The following is a 20533-nucleotide window of genomic DNA, read 5'->3' on the forward strand; positions in this document are numbered from 1 at the left end:
GAGACAATCTCCAATGTCAGCACAAACTGAGAGCAGCCCCGCAGGAAAAGGCTTATTTTATCTCCTTCAAATTGCTGTTTAGATGAAGGATTTTCTTTTTATCAGAGGGGGAAAACATGAGATGCCTGAGGGAAGTGCACTGCCTCATGTACTTTGACTTCATGCTGTTTTGATAACTTCAGTTTGAAATTGTATCATAATGATATCCCCACAAAATTTTAACAGATCTACCAGATGAAATGATAAAGAAGTATTTGAGAACAACAGTTCTGTGTTTTCTCTTCACCTTTAAGAACATGTCTCCAGAAAGACTTTTCTGTTTTAAAACATTTCCCCCTTTGCTGATTTCCTTTCTATTTAAGCATCAGAACTATTTCTGCTAAAATGAGAGATTGATTAGTTGGGATTTTTGCTTCTATTTAAGCAGGCTGTGTTTGCCTGGTTTTGTTCACTGCTCTCACAAACACTGCAATTTGGGAAGATGTGGCCTTTGCAGGAGCAGCAAACAGTGATGTAGTCAGCAGGGCTTTGAGGCATCCCATCTGGCACATCACATTTTCCCAGAGGAGATTCCAGAAGCCCAGAGCTGCTTAGGGCAATTTTCTCTCCTAGTCATCTCAGAGTGCTGCGCTGTAACCATGCCCCAGGGAGAGAGGTGAGGAGAGGTCTTATGGTGCCGTATCAGTGTGTGTCCAAGGGGAGCAGCAGGCTGGCAGGGTGAACAGGCAGCCTGGAAGGCACCAGACCTGCTTTCCCAGCAGAACAGCCCTGCAGAGCTGCATCACATGCTGCAAGTCCGCAACAATTGCTGTATAGTGTGAGAATGGGTCAAACCCCACTCTGTAGTGGGGAAGACGTGCCTGAACATTGAGCTTCTAAATTCGTTTCCTAATGCTGCTCACTGCACAGTGGTGCTGGGACTCGGGCAGTGGCCATGGCAGCATCTTTCCACAGCAGGTCACAAAATCAGCAGCTTAAAGCTGCTGGAGAGCTGAGCTCAGGGGAGAAGTGGAGTGTGCCATGAGGCCAGGAGTGCTGCTTTCAAGGTGGGGTTGGAGGGAAGCAGCTTGCTGTGCTGTGGATGTTTGTGTGTCAGGGGCAGGGTGGCACTGGCAGGGCAGAGGCACATTTGCCACATGGGGCTGATAACCGTCAGGAGCAGTTCTCTGAGACCTGAGGCTGTGGCTACCAAAGTGGGACTGGGCTGATGCACTGTGGGGATGAGTTAGCTTTATGTGTGGAGCATAAGAACGGAAGTGTAGAACAAGATTTTGGCTGTGATATCCTAAATGCCTGAGCACAGTGAATTTCATGAAACGTGCTTGAGTTTCAGTCAGGGTTGTTTCCTTTAATCCCCTCACATCTACTGCGCTGCACTTCTATTCCTCTGAACCCAGGGAAAATGGTAACCTGCTCAAAACATCACCTAGAGAGAGAGAGAGCGAGCTGTGTATGCATCCATGTGCTTATACATGTTTATACATACATTTATGCATATATTGCACCAACTTCATACATAAAGGACATCAAGAAAAACAATTGTAATTAAAAACAAATCTCATTTTAAGGTATTCCTTATGCAGCATAAATGATTCAGCTGAACTTGTATCTTGTGTCCAATTTCAGTGTGCATACAATCTTTCTTTTTTACCTCTGTATGTCACAGTTTAGCAAAAACAATTTCATTCGATTTGTGCCTCTAAGCGTATAATGTTGGGAGTTTTTCCATAGAGGAAATAAACTCTTCTTATGTTGCAGGTATTTCATGATCTGCTTTGATCTTCAGGTGTTAAACTTCACAAAACATTGATTAGCACTTATCTTTCTCCTTTTAATCCCAGGTACCTTTTTTTCCTTCCTTTTTTTGTCTTTACATTTGCTACCACAGTTTGGCCTATTTTATCTTGGTAGCTAAAATTGTCAGTTTTCTTAGCATAAAATGCTAATTTGTGATGTTTTTACATACCTGCAATAAGATATGAAAAGACCTTAAGCCACAGCTGAAGGGTTTTTTTCATGACAGTTTGGCTTCTCAGTTGAGGAAGGAGGTTGACTTGCTGGAACGAGTCCAGAGAAGGGCAACAAAGCTGGTGAGGGGTTTGGAGCACAGCCCTGTGAGGAGAGGCTGAGGGAGCTGGGGCTGCTTAGCCTGGAGAGGAGGAGACTCAGGGGTGACCTTATTGCTCTCTACAACTACCTGAAGGGAGGTTGTAGCCAGGTGGGGGTTGGTCTCTTCTCCCAGGCAGCCAGTACCAGAACAAGAGGACACAGTCTCAGGCTGCACCAGGGGATGTTTAGGCTGGAGGTTAGGAAGAAGTTCTATACAGGGAGAGTGATTGCCCATTGGAATGGGCTGCCCAGGGATGTAGTGGAGTCGCCATCATTGGAGGTGTTCAGGAGGAGACTTGATGGGGTGCTTGGTGCCATGGGTTAGTTGTTTAGGTGGGTTGGATTGGTTGATGGGTTGGACATGATGATTTTGAAGGTCTCTTCGAACCTGGTCTATTCTATTCTATTCTATTCACCACAGTTGTTACATTGTCAGATGGATAAAAAGTGTATAACATTTCCCCACTATCTGTTGAAAATGGCATTTCAAACCCAAATGTTTGTGCAAAACAAGCAGGGTCTTCAGCTGGAATATGCACAGGTACAGAGAGTGGTAGATTAATGCTATAAAAAGGAAGCAATCTTGTTTGGGGGCAGATTTCCTCCAAACAAATAATTTCCAGTATGAATTTTTAACTATAGGAAATGTTCAGCTTGCCTCTTAGATCCTATCTTCTGCTCTGCAGTAGTAGAAACAGCAGTCTATTTCAGGTTGCTGTAAAAAATGGCATTCTCTCCTGCATTCTAACACTCTGACAACAGCCACCTGGGTTCTTCTCTGTGTTTCAAAAAACTGATCAACTGCAGAAGCCCTGGAGGCGATCTGTCCTGTCTCTTCCCTCTCACCACCTTGCAATAACCAGAATCCCTAGGAGCACTGAAACAGGCATCTCAAACTGAGCAGGAAAAGGGAGCTAGGGGATAGCAGGAGTCCTTACTGAGAGTTGGAAGATCAGAGAAATGAAGAATAAAACTGCCAAAAATGAAAGCTGTTTTACAGAGACCGAGGAGATTTGTCCTGAAGCCTGTCAGCTGTACATCTCACCACCTGTCACTTTAAGCACCTCTTGGATTTATTGCTAATGATATTCTTCTATAATAAGCTTGTCTGGCTCTGATCTCACATTTATGTTTAATTTCTACTTCTTGAAATCCTTCTTTCTAACTCCTGTCATTGAACAGGACATCAGGAGTTGCTGAACTCCCACCTAAAATACAAGAGTGATTCAGCCTGTCACTGAACAAATCAGGTAATCTCTGTGTAGCTCTCTTTGTGTGATGGCACTAACACCATCACGTCTTACACTCAGTGGAGATATGGAATTTCTTACTGTTTGAACAGTGCTTTTTGTGTGAAGAAGCTTAAATAAACATTTAATAGCTTTGCCAGTCACATCTTCCTGTGCCCTTTCTCCCAGCAATTACCCTGCAAGCTACTGGTCAGGCCCTTCTTACTGAAATGGAGTGTAATTTGCTTTAGTCTGCTTTCCATTCTCACAGAAAGCAGTTTTCTGATCCAGATTCTGTGATGAGTGGACAAACTGAATGGCTGTATAGTCCTAGACAGGTGGCATTTGGAGTTGTTTTGATAGTCAGTATTCATTCTGTGAACCTCTGTGTCCATTTCCATTGAGTAATTTGGTACAACTGCCTATGCAACAACCTAAGGCATCAGGAAACAGAGCCAGGGAATGGAGCAAACCTTACTTGGGTGTTTTTCCTGCTCCTGATATGAAAAATAATCTTGCTTATACTAACGGCACCCTCCTGTCCTCTTTAGATGTGTTTTCTTCTTTTTTTCCTCTTTCTTTTTTTAAACCAGAAATTATACCTAGGATTTGCTGTGATAAAGAGAAATCACCTGCCAGGAGATAGAATTTTACAGGCTCAGGAACATTGTTTCTCTGGTGTGTCTCACAAAACCAGCACACACTTAACACAGTGAGAGCAGAATATATGGCTGTAAAAACCGAGCTCTGATGTGGTAGCTCTGATAATGATTTAGCCTGGCAGGTTTGAGACTATCTCAGTTAGCATCATGCAGATGAGATGCCTACAGGAATTAGAGGAGATCTGGATAGTTGCAGTGTCATGTACATAGAAGAAGGCTACTCACATACTCATTACCACCAGCTGCAAGACCTCCAGCCATGTTTTCAAGCACATTCACTAAATCATAATTGGTGGGGTTCAAATGTCTGTGTGTGCACTCTCCTGTCTGCTGCTTCCTCCTCTGGAACAGCCTCTTTTATATCACATCACTTTGGCTGCTTAGTAGAGAGACCCAGAACGGGCCACAGCTTCCCTCAAGAGTTTTCCTCTGAGCAGCCTCATGGCATCAGAGCTCAACAGATATGGGACCTGGCAAACAGATTCTGTGAGTGGTAGTGGGGAGAGAAATGTGTGAAGTGACACTAGGTGAACTGTGCTGCAGTAAATTAGGATGAGGTGCTCAGAGGTAGTACTTTCAAGGACTATTTTTAACTTCTCTTCCCAGTTTATAGCTGGCTGTTGTTGTTTCATTTAAAAATTAAGCTCTTGGATTGGAGGCAAGCTTAAATTTAGAGCAATGCAATTCTCTGTCTTTTGAAGAGATATTGATTCACTGTCACTGTTGTAATAATTTTGTCTTTTCCCCTTTATTGTGGCTTGCTAAGTTTCAGCTAAACCCCTAACTTGCATCAGCACTTTTACTGTGCTGAAAAATTCCCTTTCATCTCCTGATTGTATGTTTGGACATATTTTGCTGTGCTTTGCAATGCTTTAAATTTTACATGGATGTTAAATGAAGTCGCCATTGGCTTGTAAATAATCAGCTTTAAGATGAACTTGTTATCTAGGTGGATTTCCTCAAACACTTGTTCTGTTCAGTTCTCTGCTTTTTCCAATGACTTGAGAAGATCACTCCAGCTGATTACACTTGCTAGTACCTAGAAGAGTTTCTGGCTGTTGTAGATATGCTGATCAGAGTGTTTCCTCCCCTTCCTCTCTCACTTGGCTTTTCTTGAACATAAACGGATAGTTTCTGGTATTTTTATGAAATGAACAATCATTGGGAGAAATATTTTCCACTTGTTTTCACAGGGGTAAGCATGATTGGACTGGTAAGTAAAGTGGATAGGATAGGATAGGATAGGATAGGATAGGATAGGATAGGATAGGATAGGATAGGATAGGATAGGATAGGATAGGATAGGATAGGATAGGATAGACCAGGTTGGAAAAGACCTCTGAGATCATTGAGTCCAACCTATCACCCAACACCATCCAATCAACTAAACCATGACACCAAGCACCCCATCCAGTCTCTTCCTAAACACCTCCAGTGATGGTGACTCCACCACCTCCCTGGGCAGCACATCCCCATGGCCAATCTGGTTCTGGTTTATCATCCTTCTAACGTGTTGTTGAATGTGCAAAAAGCAAACTCTGAGGGGAAACCAAGCACTGCCTGGCTGGTTGCTTGCAGGTGAAGTCATCCCAACACACCCACTTATTCATTGGCATGAGTAGAGATTGAGATGGAAATGGGGTAGGAGAAGAATTCCTTCAGTGCTTTAATAAAAGAAAGAGTCTATAGAGGGAATTGGATGTGGCACTTGAAGCCATGGCTTAGTTAGTCATGAGGTGTTGGGTGACAGATTGGATTTCATGATCTCTGAGGTTCTTTCCAACCTTATTGATTCTATGATTCCATGAGCTGCAAATATTAAGCAGGCATCATACTAGTATGCAATACCACTTGTTTGTTAACTTATACTTTTCCCAAAGAAGCTTACTGTAGAGATACTGCTGCCATCTGTACAGTATTTGTTCTGGAAAAGCAACGAAAAGAAGTGTTCTCATCTGTAGCTAAAGCAGTGGAACTGTTAATTGTTTCACTACTTAACCATAAACTGAATGTTCCCAAACCATATTGACTGTGATGCTTTAGATTCATAGCAATGAACCTAATTCTGTCTCTAGTATCAAAAATCAATTGAAATTCAAAGCTGTTTGCAGAGAGCTCACTGACAGAGCAAAGTGCTCCCATTCCCTGTAGGTTGCCCTCCAAGCAAGGGCCTTGATTTACTTTTCAGAGTGAAGTATGAGAAGCTGAATGGCTGGCAAAGAACATCCCAGGTACCAGCTCTAGGTGTTCCAAACAACTTTACCAAGAATTTGACTTCTATACAATCCCACTTCATATACTTGTCCTTGGGCAATACCTTTTCTGCTGTTAGAAATTATTGCTTTTAATACAAATCTCCATATTAGTGCCCATCAACATTGTGTACTGCTTGTGATTCTTTACTCTCTGTTTTGAGGAAGAAGTTTAGGCAGAAAAATCAACGGGATAGTGATGATTAGTCATCATCTGTAAATGTGCCTAGTTGAAATTAATCATGGGAAATCAATTCACACTCTGAAAGCTGCTGTTGTTTAAACTCTCATTAAATTCTTTCATACACTACGTTCTGTTGTGCCAGGAAGAAAGCTGGGTTCAGTGTCTGAGACTTTCCATGTGAATCAGGGTGAATTATTTAATGTGTGTGAGCTGAGATACCTTTGTGCTTGTTACCTCAAAGTGGGGAATTGACTTGGTGATGAAAAGGACAGAAGCATGGATGAGGGGTGAAGGGTAAAGGGACTTGTGCATGGAAAACTTCACTTAAAAAATCCCTGCCCTGCCCTCCCTCCCCCCGCCCCCAGCAGAATCAGAACAGTGGAAAGAAATCCATTAAGAACTGTTAGATATGAAGACACTGTCACTGGATGAAGTCTCTGAACCACTAACAGTTGCCACTACATGCCTGTTCCATTCTCAGCTCGTTCCTACGCAGCCACTGGAAGCAGGAGTCCCACATCTTTGCTCTGACCTGATCTGACTGTTCCCATATTACATTACATATGGGACAGCTGCTCTCCAACAATAGCAGGGTTCAGGAAGGAATTTGCTTCTAAAAGCCTGCCACCAAGGCCATGGCAGATCAGATACCTTATTCACAGACTAAGTGGAAGGGGAATTCTGCTGAGGCTATTACAAGTAGAGGGACAAACACAATCCTGAGTGAGTGAGATCCAGTGCAGTGGGATTGCTAAAGACTTGCTGTCAGAGGTGACAAAAACACCAACTGGATTGTTAGCCCTTTACTGCAGCAGGCAAGGGACACTGAACTGACTCATCTTCACTCTTTGGAAATGGGAAAAACCCTGAGACCAAACACATGGGGATGCTTTTTGTCTTCCCCTCAGTGGTGTGGTTGGACCAACATGTCTGGGGACTCCAGCAGTGTGCACTTGGACAGCAGAGGCTGTTGTGCTAGCAGGATGGATGCATCCTGTATGTTCTGACAAAGTAGCCTGCTGCTTAGTCTAATACCAGGGGCCCATAATTATCCTTTCCTATCAGCCAGTACCCCTAGGAATATTTAACCTGACAGTTTTGCTCCCATGGCTGACATCATACCATCTCACTTAATGCTGTATCTTTTTCTTTCCCCTCAGAATTATGGTTTGGAGACTGAAAACCTGAGAACTCTCTCTCACAAGCTGAATGCCTCAGCCAAAAATCTGCAGAACTTTATAACGGGTAGAAGGAGGAGTGGCCATTATGATGGCAGGGCCTCTAGACGACTGCCAAATGATTTTCTTACCTCTGTAGTTGACTTGATTGGTGCTGCCAAGAACTTGCTGGCCTGGCTGGACAGGTAATTTGCTATTCCTTTATAAGTGGGAAGAATTCTTTGGGGTGTTTTGTATTTCTTCTTTCCCTTGTACTCTTTTATTCTAATATTCAAGGAGCAGTTCTGGAATTCTAGCTCTACATTTTGGGTTGCAGATTTCTCAGGTATTGGAGTTAGAAATCAGTACCTTTTTCTGTCACAGGGGTGTTCAATTTTCCTCTAGGTACATTGTCAGCTTCTTTGATAACATTTTGTGTGAAACTATTACTTTTGTGGAATTCCAAGCTGACATCTCACTGCCCCAAGTGGTAATGTCATCGGTAGTTTTGGAAAGGAGGGCAAGAAAGAAAACATTGTGGAGTTTGAATTGCCTTTCAAACATCAAAAAGACAAAAAATGGAGCTGAGCAGATCAAGTCAGAATCATTTATAGCACTTCCTTAGTCTGAAAAGCAATTGTTTTCATTGTGTTTTTTATCAAGAACAGGACTGAGGTGTTAGGTACAGTTGTGGTATTCATTCATGTCCAACAATCAGCCACTGGCATGGGTTTGTCATCTAGAAATCGATAATTTGATCAAAATCAATCAATCAATGTAGTTATAATTTTGACAGTGGAAAGACAGATGCCAAACCATCAAATAGCATCAGAGCATTTTGTTTCTCTCTAGAGTTTTGTTTCTCTCTAGAGTTATAGCAATGGATAGCTTTATCTTGAATCTGAATGCTCTTGAATGTACAAATGGCACCTCAGAAATCACAGTGGGAGTGAATCAGCCTCCTTTACAGGACTTGTGTAATCCTGGTGACATCTTCCTAACCTAGTGCCAGCAGTCATATTCTCTCAGGCTGTGACCTTGTCAGCTCTTATGAATTCAAAGGGGGTCAGATTCAGATAGAATTTGGAAAGCCTGAAAAAAACCCAAGTGTGCAGGAAGCTGTTAGTGACTAAGGAAGCATTGCTTTGCTCTTTGAATTAAGGCGCTAACTGCTGCTGGAGAGGGATGGTATACTAGAAATGTTGTCTTTTTAATGAGCTGTATAAAGGAAATCTAAACTGCTTAGCATTGTTTGGAAGCTCCTAGTTACACTTTCCACAAGAATGATAACTTCTGATGTTCTGGCTAAAATCCAGTTTACATCCTTCCTGCCCTCATTGCTTCTTGTTTTACAGAAGCTGCTGGAGACTGCCATGATTAAGTGTTTCCAGTTTCTGTGGTGTAGAACTGACCTCTACACTGCACATACCTGCTTGTACTGTAAACAGGAGTTATAATCCTTAATGCTGTATAAACTTATTCCTCCTTTTCACAGGTCTCCATTTGTTAGTGTAACAGAATACTCACTGCTGAAAAACAACATTGTTCAACTGTGCCTGGAACTAACAACCATTGTGCAACAGGTAGGAGCAGTTATCTTCCACTCTGATTCTTTACTGTCCACACTGTTGCTTTAAAACTGCAATAGTAAGAATATTGCCAAGCTTTTACTTCACCAGCAAAACTGTTTTGGCATTACCTCTCTGTTCTGTTTCTCTGGGAGTGATGGAGACATTTTGGGACATTGGTTGTCCTTCTGCGCTTAGATAGATGGAAAGACAGCATGAAGCCAAAAATAATCTGCTTGGCTTTTGAGTAGACAGTTCCATGTGAGGTTATCTGCCACCATGCAACTGCTCAACAAAAGAGCAAAGCCACAGTGGGAAACAGTGCAACCACTGCTAACAGTTTATTGCAGATTAAAATATGAATGATCAAAGCCCTTTCAGGGGAAAGTTCTCATAATACATATAAATTTATCCAGAACCTGCACTGTAGCTTCCTCATTTGAAGAAGTGCCAGTTACAGGAATGTTTTAACATGAAATATTCATAACAATAAACAAACCAAATATGGAGCAAATAAGTGTATCATCACTGGCATTCAGTAATTAATTGTAATCCAGTCCAGTCCACAGGTGCTTAAAATTTATCTCACCTGTTACATGTATCATATACAAATAATAGTAGTCTCTGACAGTGTCTGCCCCTGAAGACAAGAGGTGACACAGGTACAGAAAGACTGGGTGTAAATTAGTTTTGCAATTATTTACAGTGAGATTCTCCTCTTGTGAGTGGGTAAAGATATTGATGAGATAGAAGAGTGTTCTTGGAATACATAGGTTAGAGGAGAGGAAAGGCTCTCTTGAAATGAAGCACAGAAGTATTGTAGGAGGGAAAGCAAGAGAAAAGCTTAGCCAAAGATACAGCTCCGTAAGCACCTGGAGCTGGCTCTGCTGCCAATATAGCAGGCTCCACTGCCTGCCTCTGTCTTGTGCTGGCAGAGTTTTGCATCTGACCTCACAGCAGACCAGTCACAGACCTCATTTAATTTCAAAGGCTTCCTGCAGCAGTAGCATTCTGTAAACTCTTTTGTGGGTGGGGTGTTGGTTTGGTGTGGTGTGGTTTTGTTTTGTTTCTCTCTACAATTTCATTTTAGTTCTTGGGGGAAAAAAGCACTAAGGCTGATACATGTGAGGCTTTGTGGTGTACATTATTGTCCTTAATTTATAACATTCAGATTTACCACTTCTAGAAATTTTGTCCCTTGTGCACTTCTGCAGTGCAAACCATCCTTTTTCTCTTTTCTTGGTTTGAAAAACCCTATGTAGGCATTTAATTATTTATGTATCTTTATTAATCTTTCTCTTACAAGGTGTTTATAGCACTAGGCTATTTTTGATTTCCAGGCTAAGCAAAATTAACTTTTATACAGTATAAAAAAGTTCAGGTTCTGATTCTGCCCTTCAGCTGATATTGCACCTCTGCGTTCCTGTGAGTTTGATGATTTTTTTCTCCCTGTGGTCTAGGTGAAAATAGTCTAATTTTGAATTGCTGTCTCATTTCTGTCATTCAATTCACTGCTTTTGGCAGATGAAATTCAGTTCTCCTTTGTGAGCAATAGTTTGGTTCCTTATTTTTCAAGGCTGTCTTCTGACAACTTTCAAACCATCTATCCTTGAGCAGAAACTCCGAGATGCCAAATGTTTACTTAGTTCTTCAGGTCAGTTACAAACACAGTTTGGTCTTTTTCTCCCTTATTATCAGATCCGGGGTGTTTGGTAGTCATACATGAAGATCTTTTTTTCAGTACATTGATCTTAGCATCAGAAAGAACAGATAAAAGAAAATCATTTGTAGGGAGACAGTTTTGCTCTTACTAACTCTGAGGAAAATTGACCTTAATGTGTGAAAGCAGAAATGTCTCACCTAGAGCAGAACTGCAGCCTTAACTGTAGGCTAAAATGGGAGTAGAAAGGCACAGCTAATGGAAACCTGGACCTTGGATCCTTTCAGATACTTCTTGTTTTATAAATTGATATTAATTTTAAATATCTTGCAGCCCACAAGGCCAATCAGATCCTGGGCTGCATCAGGAGAAGTGTGGCTAGCAGGGCGAGGGAGGTGATCCTCCCCCTCTACTCAGCCCTGGTGAGACCCCACCTGGAGTACTGTGTCCAGTTCTGGAGCCCCTATTACAAGAGGGATGTGGAGGTGCTGGAACGTGTCCAGAGAAGGGCCACAAGGATGATCAGAGGGCTGGAGCACCTCTCCTATGAGGACAGACTGAAGGAGTTGGGGCTGTTCAGTCTGCAGAAGAGAAGGCTCTGAGGTGACCTCGTTGTGGCCTTCCAGTATCTGAAGGGGGCCTACAGGAAGGCTGGGGAAGGACTTCTCAGGATCTCAGGTAGTGATAGAACTAGGGGGAATGGAATGAAGCTGGAGGTGGGAAGATTCAGGCTGGATGTGAGGAGGAGGTTCTTCACCATGAGAGTGGTGAAACCCTGGAATGGGTTGTCCAGGGAGGTGGTCGAGGCCCCGTCCCTGGGGGTGTTTAAGAGCAGGCTGGATGAGGCTCTGTCCAGCCTGATCTAGTGTGGGGTGTCCCTGCCCATGGCAGGGGGGTTGGAACTAGATGATCCTTGTGGTCCCTTCCAACCCTGAATGAAACTATGAAACTATGAAACCATGAATTTAGTCAGCATGAAAATAGCAGCCCAGACTATGCATTTGGCACATTGAGTGAGGAATGCCTCCAACCTGAGGATTAATTCTGTCCAAAATTAGCATGCTTTGGGTGCATCACATACATCTACCACTCAGGGTCAACCCCCTAAATAGTGGGCAGTGATATGTAACCTTACTCGAGAAGAGAAGGCTGGGAAGGGATCTTATCAATGTCTATAAACACCTGAGGGGTGGGTGTCAAGCTGGATGCATTCCTGTGTGACCTGCCCTAGGTGGTCCTGTTTTGCAGGGACAGTGGACTTGATGATCTCTGGAGATCCTTTCCAACCCCTAACAGTCTGTGTGATTCTGTGATTTCTGTATGTATCCGAGTGACACACTCCTGGATATAATCATGGCATCACAGAATGGCTCCCCCAGGAGCAAGACAATTGGAATCAGTGGGGAAGTTTAGGTTTGGAGTTTTGTTTATAAAATGTAGCCATCAGTTAATTTTTCACTGAGTAGAAAGACTTTTCTAGTGCCAGTAGAAGCTGGTTTTCTGATTTGTTTTTTTTCCTGATCATGTCAACTATGCTTAAACCAGGGAGAGATGCTCTTGATACCTGCCTTAGACTGCATGAACAAACTGTGAACAAAAAGTCTATCTGCGTCCCACCAAAGAATGTCAGCACAACTCAGGCTATTTTTAATTCCAACAAAAGGCAAACTTGTGCTGCTTCTCCCCTTTATTGATTAATTAACTTTACTGAGCTAAATTCAGGGACCATATCATGGGTTTTTACCCTATTTTTAGTGAAATACTTTGTGGTTAGGACGAAGCCCTCTAGTTCATACTGCAACTGATAGAAATCACTGTTTCTTAGTAGTTTCCTGTATTTGGTCTAACTTTTAAAGGAGTTCTCCTCTGTGCAGGTGGTTGGACTAGATAACCTCCAGAGGTCCCTTCCACCTGAGTTATTCTGTGATTCAGCAACTGCCATTAAAATCCTGGGTGTTATTTCAGTTTGGACTTTGCAGACTTCAGCTTTTGGCCCCTCATTCTTATTTTGCTTGCATTTGCTAAAGAACATTTTGTTATCAAACATCTGTTCACTGTTTCCCAAACATAGATCAAGTCTTTACCTTAACTGAACCAAGTAAAACAAACTCTGTGGAGTATTTCCTGTTGTTTGTTTGCCAAATTCCAGAGCAATCTCATTCTTTTAATTGTGTGAGTGCTTGACTTTACACATGCAAGCAATATATTGGTATTTATCCTTTTGTCATATCCACCATTCAAAGACTTCAGTAGATCTTTCCTGCAGGGCTATTCCAGGAAATGGCATTCGACTAGGAAACATCAGAGGTTTAAATTCTCTTCCAAGCTGCTCTTTTATAAGGTCTCTGTTTCTTTCCAATAGTTCACTTAATTCATGCTGGTTTATTGTAGTAAGTTAATGAACTACATATTTTACATGTATTAGCATTTTTATCTGTTAGCAAACTGTCCTTAGAATTCTTCATAAAACCTTTATGGTATGTATTAACCACAAGCCAGCGGTGTGCTTCTGTGGCTAAGAAGGCAAATAATCTCCTGGGGTCCATTAGGAAGAACGTGGCCAGTGGGTCACAGGAGGTTCTCTTTCTCCTCTGTTCTGCCCTAGTGAAACCCCATCTTGAACACTGGATCCGGTTCTGGGCTCTCCAGTTCAAAAGAGACAGGCAACTCCTGGAAAAAGTCCAACAGAGGCCTACAGAGGTGCTGAAGGGGCTGGAACATCTCTCTGAGGGGGAAAGGCTGAGAGACCTGAGGCTGTTTAGCCTGGAAAAGAGCGGTCTGAGAGTGGATCTTGTCAGTGCTTATCAGTATCTAAAGAGCAGGGGTCAAGGGAAAGGGGCCAGAGTCTTTAAGGTGGTGCCCAGCATTGGGCACAAACTGGAGCACAAGAATTTTCGTTTAAACTTAAGGAAAAACTTTCCTGTGAGGGTACTGGAGTCCTGCAGCAGGCTGCCCAGGGAGGTTGTGGAGTCGTCTCCTCTGGAGAGATTCCAAACCTTCCTGGACGTTGTGCTCCTGGGCAGCCTGCTGTGGGTGACTCTGCTTTAGCAGGGGAGTTTGATTAGATGATCACCAGAGGTCCCTTCCAACCCCCACCATGCTTGCATTCTGAGATCTGCACATTTCAGCAGTACTCACTTTTTTTTCCTTTCAGAATTAGGAACTGAATTTTTTCCTGTAGCATGAGACAAGTCCTCCTGACCTTTCTTCTTCATGAATATTCAACAGAATGTTGTCTTACCTTGTCAGCTCTGAAGGTGTACTGTACCTTGGAGAGGTAGGATGTTCTGGTCAGTGCAGAAGCTAGCAGAGGTGCAATATTGCTGCTGTGACTGCTTTTGTAACTCCTGTATTTCACCATTGTCCAAAGGGGAAATAAAGGGAAACAATGCAGCTGCTAATCTTTTCAAGAGGTTTTTTAAACTGTCAGAAAACCCCAACATTTTTAGCATCTCATCTTCCTTACAGAGGATGGAGAAAGAATATCACTATGACTATTATCTCGTTTTTTAAAGCAAAATAGATCAAAATCTATAAATGTTAGTCCTGGAGGCTTTATTTGTGGGGTGGGGTTTGGGTTTTTGTTTTTTTCTTTAATGAGATCCCTAGTGTATTGATATGTACCAGAGAAAAACAAATCAGAAGACTATTGTGACCTACATATCTTTATGTCTTAGTAGAATATTGCAAGTGCTTTTAACCTCTCAGTTAAACTAGTCTGATGCAGTTTCAAAAAGAAAAAAAAAGTGAATAGGCAGCTATGTTGGAAGGGATCCCAAAGCCATTAACAATTTTAATGCTAATGCAATCTTGAATGTGCAACACAAGTGTAGCTAACATTAATTCTGCTCTACAAAACAGTAAAATTTGAGCCTTACCATACATTAGTCTTCTAATCTTTGACCTGAGGTAATTAAGTTTGCTCAGAATAAAGCTCATATTGTATTTCTAGCACAGAAATTAAAGTAATCATTTAGAGAGGAGCATTAGCTCTGAAGTCAAGCTGTAAGCCCTGCTGTGATCATTTTGTACTCTTGGTACGTGGAGGGTTAAAAGGAGATGGTGGATCTGCTGTTTGAAGTGTACAAAACTTGTAGGGAAACTGCCTTGGGCATTGCCAACCAAGCTGACTAATTGAATTCTTTTTTTGTGCTGTAGAAAATAACTGTATGAATACAGAAGAAACATCAAAGGGATACTTGACCATGAAATGCTAATATAAATTCTCTGTGTTCCTTGGCACTCATAATCTTCTGATTTGAACTTTCCTGTTCTGCAACAATATTCTTGTAACTGTATTCACTTACAATTAAATCCTGTACAAAAGTGCCAGTCCTCCAAAATAAACACAACCCTTAGAGCTGAGGGGGCAACAGTTACCTGTGCCCAGGGCTGAGCAGCAATGACAGCAGCTGCTGAGGGGCTCTGCAGCAGCCTCAGACAGGCTGAGTGTCAAGGTCCTCAAAGTAACAGCCAAGGAAGAAGGTTTGAAAGCTAGACGTGGCCTCAGCAGATGGGTCATAGCCATGGATTTGAGCTGCTGGACCAGAGAAGCAGAAGTCTACTAGTTAGCTCCTATTTCTCTCACAAAGAGTTGATGACATAGCTGATCTGCTTTAAAGTAAACGGAATGAAGATGTTAGAATTAGTTCATGGGAAATTTCAAGCCATTAGCAACAAGTTTATTGCTAACATATTAAGAGCCAGGAAAGTGACTATCTTGAGAACTCTAGGGAATCAAGTTATTTGAGGAGATCTTTCAGGTGCACCAGTAATTTTACATGAAAACTTACTCATAGGGGAAAAAAGGGCAATGAAACCAGCTGGTGGTTTTCACTCATTGTCAAAATATTCTCCATTCACTCATGCTTTGTAGTGACACAGTCTACCTCATGGAAAGTCTGATGCAATCACCTGCTCCTCACACCACTTCTAGAACAGGTAACATACATTCTGCCTGATTTAAGTCTAGGCAATGTATCTCTTGCTCTGCACACCACTGAAATGCTGACATGCAGACTGATGCTCAGTTACTTTTCTCTCACTATCATGAATCTATCTCCCCTGATTTACAGTCATATTGTTGTTAGTATTGAGCATGAGTTTGAGAACTGTCAAGGGAAGAACAGATCTGTGAGGGTAATCAGCCACAAGAGGAGCTAAGTTTCCTAAGCTTCTAAATAACCTTTTGGTTGTGATAAAACTGAAGTGATCATTTGTCTGTACAGGTACCTTGGTAAGAGAGAGTTCTCAGCATAAAGCCTGCTTTTCTTTTGTAACAGGACATTTAAAATCGTGTGTATTAATTGGTTTGGGTTTGTTTTGCCACAGGATTGTACAGTGTATGAAACAGAAAACAAGATTCTTCATGTGGTAAGTAATCCAAGTCTTGCACTTTGGTGTTCTCTAACCCTTCCTTTGAATGACTTTTGTAAAACAAAGTTCATTACTGTTTGATAACTCTTCTAATGAATTCTAGCAGTTACTGGAAGTTAATATTTTCATGAATAAGATCAAAGTGCTTAAAAGATGGCATCTTACCTGTGTTGTAACCTCCTGATGCCAACTGAGTAGATGTTTAACAATCCAAACTATCTCCTTTGTTTGCATCCATATGAAAAAGGAAGGATGCTACTCAAACATCAATCAAATGTTTTTTCACCCAGTGTATGTTTCCGGTTTCTCTGAGGGTTGGAGGCTTATGCAAGATGATGTCCTTCACTTACCAACCATTCATCCCAACCCTTTTTACTTAGCTGGAAATCTTTCAAATTTAAAGCTGTGAAAATCAACTTTCTTCTGGTATTCTCTAACTTTTGCTTGCTCATTTTAGCAGGTGAGGTCAGATACTCCCTCTCACTCTCCTCACACAGTTCCCTGCAGTAATGGTCTCTGTTATACCCACAGTTAATCACAAATAGATAACTATTGTTGTTAGATTGCTTTAGAAGCTTCACAGTACCCTTACTAGGGTTGCTGGCATGGAGTTCCAGCAATGGATCCATCAAACCTGGTCCTTACTATCCTCTCTGGTTGTCAGTCTGAGCACTTTGTGCCCTCAGCACTCAAAAAGTCTAATGACAAGGGTGAGGGAAGGATCTTATACAAAGTTATTGATTGGAATTGGTCTTTGAGTCAAATACTTCCTATTTTCCTGGCAACAGCACTGAAAACTTGTACTGACATTGAGATAGATTTAAAGCCTGTGGGGAAAGAGGAATCTCAAAGGATTTACAATTTCAGATAAGCTTTTGACAAGGTCTAACCAAGTGCCTGCCCTCCCCCCCTTCCTCCCCTCCCCCCTTTCTTTTAAGCCTTTTACCCATACTGTGCTTCCAGCAGGGATTAAAATTTGCTGTAAAACATTGATGTGCTGTTAAATTCAGGAAGCATACAGTGACTTTTAGGAAGAAGCTTACTATTGCAAACCTGATTCTGTAAAGAACTTCTAAAAGCACCTGAGATCTTCTGGGATTTGGAGTGTACACACACACACACATCTTTGAACCCACAGTTCTAACTGCAGATGACTCCTAGAAATACTTCCTTAGCAGGAATGTAACTTTTGGCTTTTCTACCTGTTCTGAATCGAAGCCTAAAAAAGATAGAAGAGATAAAAGCTTCCATTTTTAAGTATTCCATAGGCTCAGCAGTGAAAATGTGATGAACCTTAAAGGCAGTAGAACCCAACTTAGCCTGAGCAAAATCACCTTGAAGTACCTGAAAGGGATCAGCCAGGCTCTGAGAATCAACCTGGTTATCACTGTAACTCTAAGTGAAGGGAGAAGAATCACCTTGTTTCTCACAGAAGCTTAAAGAAAAGAACTACTTCAAGGATACTGAATTCAAGAGTGAGCTTTGTAAATTGTCCATTTATTTAAGGGCCATTTCATTTCTAAAACTACATTTAAAAAAAATAAATAAATACTCAAGAACAGTACTTTGCTTGCTCTGAATTTTCTTGCTTTTCATTTGTAAGCTCATCTGCAACTTAAACATCACGTGGTGTTTTGTTTTCTTTCTGAGACACATTAGGAGAGCTATGCTTAGTAGTAAAGACAATACTCTAAGATGGTGATCCATGAGTGACTTTCATCATCAGTTACTGGAGAGAGTCACTGCCATGCCGATCTGAGTGAAAGAACTCCTCACTCCAGCAGCATGTGCACAGCTGATGTGATTGCATGTGCACAGCTGCCATTCCCTCATGAGTTGTATGACCAGGCTCTGTCTACTCTGCCACTCAGTATTATGGGAAAAGGTAAATTACAAAGGAATAACATTCAGCACCACTCCAGTTGTGTGCCTGAGGATCAGGTTTCTCTTTTTCTGATCTCTATTCAGCAGAGTGTGTTTATCAGGACTCTCAGTTCTTCAGAATATAATGGTATACCTACAATAGTTATAAATTGCAACCTGCATGTTGTTTTTCCTCTCAGCAGTAAATACAGATTATTAACTTATATTCATTGTACCAACCCAGCAGTGGCAGCCAGACTAAAAATATCTTTTCTGATATGGCTTGTTCAAGACTCAATGGCCTCCCAGAGATTCTGTGCTTGCTGTGGCCCATTGAGAGAAATGATTCAATTGGTTTAGGTGTTGGATGGCCTGTAAAGCAATGTGCAACATTCCTCTGAAACAGGTCTTGAGATTCAGGACCAGGGGGCAGGAAGACCTCCCCTTTGAGGGCAGGCTGAGGGAGCTCATGCTGCTAGAGCCATATCACTATCACTAGAAATATTTCTGCTGATGGTGACCTTTAGGTGCAGTCATGCATACTGGGATGGGATACTCTGTCTTGCAGCTGATAGAAATGCACATGGCACAGGCAGTACTCCAGAGCTGTGCATGGATTTCCAGATGAGTAACTATACAGTGAATAAAAACACAATCCATAAATCCAGCCACTTAGTTTTATTCATTGTGACAACTTTAGTTGTTTAACTTACATGTATAGTGTCAAAAGAGATATTAGAAATCCTCATGCTTTTGCAAATGCCTGAAATCAAACTTCCCTTAAGGAATTTCACTGGGATTTGCTGTAATTAGGGAAAATGAGTAGAGACCCTAAAGGGCAATAGATGCATACAGCACGACTCTGACTGGAAGACCATTCTGCACTCTATGCAAAAGAAAGCTTTCAGCATGTTTTCAAGCAACACATGCAAAGCTGGGAGCCAACATTTACATGTGAAGATTATCTGGGAGTACAGACCAACTCCTTTCTGATCCATCAACTGACATTTGCCCTTGATGAATAGCTTTGGTCTGTCAGTACACCTGTCACCATCTCTGCAAGGGAGTTCTTGCTTTGAAGGTGATCATATGGATGGGCATTAAAATCTTGAGATCTTTAACTGAAGACATAACATTATTGCATAGTTGTAGTGATCTAGAATAGCAGATAAAGGATGTGCTCAAACATGTGTAAAAGTTTTACCCCAGGAAATGGGGCAACTAAGGCACTTTCCCACCAGCATCATCTTCCAAGCTGTATAATACAGAGGTCACCTAATTATCCCTGTTGGAAGGGTTGGTTTCATTACTTGGTACCCAAAACAGATTATTAATTGGGTGTATTTTCTGTTGCCCTCACAAGAAGTTACTCTTGTTCTTGATTTCCCTATGCCTGTAGTTTTTACAATGCTAAGAAGCAAAATGATTTGGTTTTTCTCAGTTAATTCTCATAATCAGAACTTCTTCACTTAATAGTCACAGTTCAATAGCACAAATTACATTGACTTGCTTTTCTTTCTAGTGTAAAACCTTGTCTGGGATTTGTGACCACATCATTTCTCTCTCATCTGATTCTCTGGTGTCACAGTCAGCACATCTTGAGGTGGTTCATCTCACCAGCATTATGCCCAGTGAGGGTCTGGTAAGTAGCAAAGCAGCTTGAAGTGTAACTATTAGAATATAGAAGCCAAGCCTCAGTTCTTTTGGGAGATTTATTTCTTTCTTTACCAAGAAATCAAAAGGTGTTCTCATGTAGTCTCCTACTATTTTGGTAAGCTGAATCAGATTTCACAGTGTCCTAATTTAGCATTTATCTAATTAAAGGGATTGGTTGCTCCTTTTTTAAACTAACATGTCTTTAACCCAAGGCTTCATATGCAGCTGGTAACTATCTGGGAAGCTAAAGAAAAATGATCATCCTTGGATAGCCATATTGCAGTTTGGGGAATGTAGCAAAGTAATCCCCAAATACAGACTTGTACAAATAAAATTAACTGCATCTCATTCATTAACGTGCTTTGAAGGCCATGAGGGGAAGGTATGCTTCCTGGGCTTGCCTAAAAATAGCTCTATGCCTCCCTAAGGGTTTACTACAAATAAAACTTGCAGAAGTACCATCCCCAAAACAAAATAAATCCCTTCTATTTGTAAATTGTTTGCTGGGGGTTTCTGCACATCCCAGCTGCTCTGCATTAGTCACACCAGTAAAAATTCTCTGCAGAGACGATCCTTCAGTAAGTATTCAGCTGCCACTCCTCAGTATTCATCTAAGGTTGCATTTTTTGGGGCAAGGGGTTTTCTTGAAGCTGTAGGGGTCAGTGGGTAAAGATTTCTGTCTCCCCTTGGTAGCTACTTCACAACCATTCTGATATTGGTAGGCTGTAGGAGGATGAGGACAGGGACGGTGCCTGGGAGCCAAAGATCCTAATAAAAGCTGGAGTGTAAGGCAGCAGTGCAGGCACTGGGATGCTCC

General features: G+C 41.7%; 1 protein-coding gene across 1 annotated transcript in view; it reads left to right on the plus strand.

Annotated features, from left to right (window-relative positions):
- Positions 1-20533, plus strand: part of LOC137450774 (connector enhancer of kinase suppressor of ras 2-like) — a 199007-nt gene that overhangs the window by 88540 nt on the left and 89934 nt on the right. Inside the window, exons 3-6 of the mRNA XM_068157671.1 lie at positions 7597-7799; positions 9089-9176; positions 16153-16194; positions 19583-19702. Of these exons, the coding sequence (XP_068013772.1) occupies positions 7597-7799; positions 9089-9176; positions 16153-16194; positions 19583-19702 (453 nt within the window). The remainder of the gene's footprint in view (positions 1-7596; positions 7800-9088; positions 9177-16152; positions 16195-19582; positions 19703-20533) is intronic.

This window comes from Melanerpes formicivorus, unplaced genomic scaffold, assembly GCF_026170545.1.
Source record: "Melanerpes formicivorus ecotype bairdi unplaced genomic scaffold, bMelFor1.0.p_v2 SCAF_37, whole genome shotgun sequence".
Classification (NCBI taxonomy): domain Eukaryota; kingdom Metazoa; phylum Chordata; class Aves; order Piciformes; family Picidae; genus Melanerpes; species Melanerpes formicivorus.